Raw genomic sequence first — 5,156 nt, 5'->3', positions numbered from 1 at the left:
TGTGCCAGCTTCAATGGCGATTTTAGGCCAACCAAACATTCTTTGCAACCAGTAATAAAGAGTTTTTCCTACCTTCTTAACAAGACTCAATCAGCTTATTATTTTGCGATTCGATCCGTTTGTCTAAGGAGAGAGGTTTATCCCCTCCTCTTAACCTTGCTTTACACATTTCACTCCTCGCCTTACTCAAAAATGCACAAGAAAACACAAAAGCAATTTTGCCCCGACCTTCAGAAACTCAGACAAACCTAGCGTCTCCCTTAGCTGTTCAATTTAATTCCTACCTTAATCACCTGCTACGGCTAATAAGTAGCTTATCTCTTGTTACTACTCGCCCTTATTAAGTTAATATCATCTTAGTAGTAGGTCATTTCCGTGATTATTTATTCATGCATGGAAATGTCTATTTTATACTTTGAGCTCACAATATTAGACTCGAAAACAATTTACTTTGATTGTAAGTCACTAATCAATATAGCAAGCACAAATTCTCATAAGTACCTTCATCCACGGCCTTGAGACTCCTCGAGGATATCACAATTCTAATCTTCTCCTTTACAGGTTCCGCCATCACAAGACTAAAAATCTGTACCAATCGAAATTACACAACTATCATCAAACTTGCACAACAATAAAACCAAATTTAAATTCCAGTAAAGTTCAAATCTTTTTAACCCAATTAACGAAAATCTACAATTTCAAATGGTGAATAGGCCTAATTACATCAAATGTTAATCTTGTTACCTTTGTAATAACATCCAATATTATCTTGATACAATTTTAAAAGACAGACACAATTGGAAGGATAAAGAGGAGGTTAGATTGGTTTACCTGACAAACGGGCGGTCCGAGAGAGAGATGGGGGAGCGAGAGAGAGAGAGACGAGAGAGAGAGAGAGAGAGAGACGAGAGAGAGAGAGAGACGAGAGAGAGAGAGAGAGAGACGAGAGAGAGAGAGAGAGAGAGAGAGAGAGAGAGAGACGAGAGAGAGAGAGACGAGAGAGAGAGAGACGAGAGAGAGAGAGAGAGAGAGAGAGACGAGAGAGAGAGAGAGAGAGAGACGAGAGAGAGAGAGAGAGAGAGAGAGACGAGAGAGAGAGAGAGAGAGAGACGAGAGAGAGAGAGAGAGAGAGAGAGACGAGAGAGAGAGAGAGAGAGAGATGGGGGAGCGAGAGAGAGAGAGAGACGGGGGAGCGAGAGAGAGAGAGACGAGAGAGAGAGAGAGAGAGACGAGAGAGAGAGAGAGAGACGAGAGAGAGAGACACGAGAGAGAGAGAGAGAGAGACGAGAGAGAGAGAGAGAGAGAGAGAGAGAGAGAGAGAGAGATGGGAGAGCGAGCGAGCGAGAGCGAGCGAGAGAGAGAGAGAGAGGGCTTAATGTATTATTCGATGTTTCAAATATCAATTTGTCGACTCGATGCCAAATTATTCAATTAAAAAATAAATTTATTTGGAAAAAGGTAAATTAATTTTTTATATATATATTTAACTCATGTTTAAAAGAAATTGTATTCTTAATCCAAAGATATGAAAAAAAAAGTAAAGAAAAATTGAGTATTGTGAAAAATTTTCATTCGTCGTTATTTTAAAATAGAATTATAACCAAATCTTAGACCTTAAAACTTATTATATCATCTGTCAAATTGTCAATTCATATTACTGAGATTTTAAATTTTAGTTATATGTATTTAAAAATGTACATTCATTTTATTTTTTACCACTTTGCTATCCGTGTACTGTATTTTATTTTATATAAAAGAGTACGTTTAATTATTTTACATTGATAAAATTCGTGTGAAATAGTAATAGTCCTGTTTACTATCTTTTTCAATCCCATTTTTTGAGATACAATACTCATTAATCCTTTTCAAACTTGCTTTCTTAAAAGTTGCCTTTCAAATTTGCTTAAGACTTTGTTCGGATATAAGCATGTAAACAAAAGTTATAAAATGGCTTCTGATGATAGCTTAACAGAATGCAAAAATTATGAAATACTCTTCTGATACAAATGGATTATAAATATGCAAGGTGAACTCAATGTTGTCTGAATTGAAAATCACCACAATGCACCTACAAAGTACAAACCAAGAAAGTACATTTCATAAATTACTAGTAGTAACATTTTACTTAAACCTCAGCCCTGAGGACATAATTTACTCTTAGCTTGCACCGGCTCACGGTATCTGGCCCCTAGAACACAATTTTATACTCAATGTCGACCCCAGAACCATCATAATCTGAAATCAGCTGCTCAACCAACTCAGTGGTGCCGATAAGAACAACTCTTCTCCCGTGATATATCAACTCAGTACTGCGCGCATGGTTGCATCCTGACCTAGGCACAAGGTTGTATTCTGACCAACAAAACATGAAATAGTTAGTTAGAGAACATAATGCATATCAGATAGTAAAAATATATTTAATTTTACAACCCAAGGCTAATATAATGTGGACGGTCTAATATCAGACAGTTTGGCCCTAAGACCTTCATTAGCTTAAGCATGTCAAAAGTTTGAACAAGGATATCACCACAGTAAAAAGTAACAACCACAAATAGGATGAACAACGATCATCTATCTTTTAATAAGCAAACACCAAGACCGTTTCCTACGCTGCCACAACCCTTATTTCCCCTTTACCCAACAAGCAACCTTATGCTTAATTTAAGTATTTATTATCCATTTAATCTACACGTGCCAGCAGCCATGATTTGGAACTTTAAACAGAAAGTTAATCAATTCATGTCAAATCTAATAAATATGTCAGACAGTCCGATCCTAACACCTTCGTTATCTCAAGCATGTCAAAAGTTTGCCCAAGGACACACTAAAAAGTAATAACCACAACTGGGATTTGGGTCTATTGGGAAAAAATAATTAATAAACCAACATACAATCTTTCCTATCACTAGCAGGCTGGAAACTGGCATCAACAACAATTATCTATCCTTTAATATGTAAACACCAAGTCCTTGCCTATGCTGCCACAACCCATATTTCTCTTTTACCCAACAAGCACCTATGACTAATTTCAGTATTTATTATCCATCTAATCTACCAGTGCAAGCATCCATGATCTGAACTTCAAACAGAATGTTAATCGATTCATGTCAAATCTAATAGTAAATAAAAAGACTGCATAATCAATCCACTTTGTTCATAACTTCATATTTCTAAATAGATTATAAAATGCAGTATGAGGCGGAGGCAATCGGGTTGAGGGAGGCTTTATCTTGGATTATGCCATGGAGAAAGACCAAGTGTATCTTTGAATGTGATGCTAAAATGGTGGTGGATGCGGTGAATGGTGGTAGTGGTAATTCTTACTTTCATATGATTATTGATGATTGTAAGGATATTATTAAACATTTTGATGAAGTGTTAGTAGTTTTTGTTCATAGGTCTGCGAATAATGTAGCCCATTTGTTAGCAAGGGCTGCTTATTCTACGTCAGGTCTGGAGGAGTGGATAGATACTGCTCCAAATTTCATTATGTGTAATCTTGCTTCTGAGGAATTCTAATTTATGCAAGTACGTTTATTTCAAAAATAAAATAAAATGCAGTATGAGGACTTCTCTTCAATGTCTTCGACATTGCTATCTTTGCCAAAACTCCAAAAAATGAAACACATGGAGAAACATGTATAATCATCAAGAAAATCAACTTTTATGATTAGAAAACAAATGGACATGGGTAAAAACCGAAATCATACACCTTTTAGATCATGCAAACAGCATTCAACTCTTTTGACAGAAACCGTCTGATAAGAAAAATGTTAAAATTTAAGAAACAAGCTACATACCTTTAGGAGGTGGGATGAATGTCGTTGTAGTATCCACAACTTTGATCGGCAATATTCCAGGACCCCAGACAATGAGTTGCATTGCCCTTGCATTTCTGTCAAAAGCCTTAGCTACTGCACATCACAACACAATAGCAAAATTAGTGCACAGGTTTCAGTAGTAAAATAAAACATATTTATATATGCTCCTCAGGTTTCGAATAGCATATTATTGACCACAAATCGTAGAATATATTTATGGCTATCAATTCTCTTTGAGTTAAGATTTGTGCATTGTTCTTAGAGCATATCGAAGTTATTTTAATATTTTCGAACGGAGGGAGTACTTTGATTTTCTCTTTCGTGTCAACACAACTTTAATCTCACATCCTAGCTTAAAACGAATTGCTATAGCTCCTTAAAATTAAGGGCCTATTGCAATGGGTTCGAGATTTAAATTAATTATAAATTAGAGGCTCAACATAACTCTGTTATAAAAATCGGCCGATTTTTAAAAAATCGCTCGCTCAAAAATCGGTAAAAAAATATTTGTCCGATTTGACCAAGATAAATCGCCGATAAATAATCCGATTTTTTAAAATGTCCGATAAATCATAAATCGGTAACTCAACCGAATAATTCCGATTTCCGAAATCCTTAACACTGCAACATACACATAAACAATACAATACTACAATACAATAATTTTTAAAATTATTTAAATAAAAAAGCAAAGTAGGTAGAAAAGTACCGTCAGCGACAGTCCTTCGCCACCTGCAGGAAAAGGTAACTGATATCTTGTGAAACTGCTTCTCTGGAGGCTTCAGTTTCTCCATCTCAAGAAACTCACCTTGAGGGAAAGAGAGTCGAAGAGGGAGAGAGTAAAGCTTCTCCTCCTCCGGGGGTTGCGGAGGAGAGAGAGCCAGATTCTGAAACTCCTTCACCATGGCTTGCTCCATCACCACCGAGAGAGAGATTGCAGAGAGAGAGATTGCAGAGAGAGAGATTAGAGAGAGAGAGATTGAGAGAGAGGCCCGGAGAGAGATTAGAGAGACCCGGAGAGAGAGGACAGAGAGACTTAAACTTAACAGTTGTTTTTATATATAGGCCACAGGGATAGGCCGAATAGCTGTAAATTTTCCTAATCCCAAACTTTATCGGAGTTTGAAATTTAATTGGTCTCAAATAAAAAATTAAACGTCTAGAATTTATTATATTTGATTTCGAATTGAATTTGAATTAATTATTTTGAATCGAATTGTATTAAATTTTTCTCTTTGAATTTTTTTTCATTAAATATTACAGAATATAATCGTGTTGTATATCACTATTTTTAATACAAATCTTACAAATCATATATATTTACTAGTAAAATAT

At 35.8% G+C, this 5,156-nt stretch overlaps 1 protein-coding gene across 1 annotated transcript; it reads right to left on the bottom strand.

The window, feature by feature from the left end:
- Positions 1–1,952: 1,952 nt before the first annotated feature.
- On the bottom strand, positions 1,953–4,874 carry LOC141670718 (uncharacterized). Its single transcript, XM_074476700.1, has 3 exons — positions 4,531–4,874; positions 3,801–3,914; positions 1,953–2,352 (listed from the first exon to the last, which is right to left on the bottom strand). The coding sequence occupies exons 1-3, from the start codon at positions 4,736–4,738 to the stop codon at positions 2,189–2,191; spliced, it is 486 nt and encodes a 161-aa protein (XP_074332801.1). The 5' UTR covers positions 4,739–4,874; the 3' UTR covers positions 1,953–2,188.
- Positions 4,875–5,156: the final 282 nt, after the last annotated feature.

The sequence above is a fragment of the Apium graveolens genome, chromosome 7 (assembly GCF_009905375.1).
Source record: "Apium graveolens cultivar Ventura chromosome 7, ASM990537v1, whole genome shotgun sequence".
NCBI lineage: Eukaryota > Viridiplantae > Streptophyta > Magnoliopsida > Apiales > Apiaceae > Apium > Apium graveolens.
Note: the sequence above shows the minus strand (reverse complement) of the source record. Positions and strands in the feature narration are given on the sequence as shown.